The sequence below is a fragment of the Buceros rhinoceros genome, unplaced genomic scaffold (genome assembly GCF_000710305.1).
Source record: "Buceros rhinoceros silvestris isolate BGI_N320 unplaced genomic scaffold, ASM71030v1 scaffold27065, whole genome shotgun sequence".
Classification (NCBI taxonomy): domain Eukaryota; kingdom Metazoa; phylum Chordata; class Aves; order Bucerotiformes; family Bucerotidae; genus Buceros; species Buceros rhinoceros.
Genome location: NW_010411533.1, coordinates 1 through 272, shown reverse-complemented (window position 1 = coordinate 272; position 272 = coordinate 1). Strand labels below are relative to the sequence as shown.

At 65.8% G+C, this 272-nt stretch overlaps 1 protein-coding gene across 1 annotated transcript in view; it reads left to right on the top strand.

Moving 5' to 3' along the window:
- Positions 1-178, top strand: part of LOC104493388 (solute carrier family 35 member F6-like) — a gene marked incomplete at both ends in the record, with an annotated part of 1,051 nt that extends 873 nt beyond the window's left edge. The window contains one exon of the mRNA XM_010136056.1: positions 8-178. Within this exon, the coding sequence (XP_010134358.1) occupies positions 8-178 (171 nt within the window). The remainder of the gene's footprint in view (positions 1-7) is intronic.
- Between the last annotated feature and the right edge of the window lie 94 nt (positions 179-272).

Sequence of the window (272 nt, the reverse complement as noted above, 5' to 3'; positions counted from 1 at the left end):
GTGCGAGGCTTTGGCATCATCTTCCCCGGGCTTCTCTCCGTGGCCTTCCTGGGCCCCAAGCTGGGGCTGAGCCAGTGGCTGGGCATCCTGGTCACCATCGTGGGGCTGGTGGTGGTGGGGCTGGCTGACATGCACAGCGCCCACGACCAGAAGCACAAGCTCAGCGAGGTGATCACTGGTATGTGCTGGCCTGTGGGAAAGGCGGGATGGTCATGGCAGGGAGATCACCCCCCTGCAGGGTGCGTGCCCTGCTCTGCCACGCTGCCCGAGTG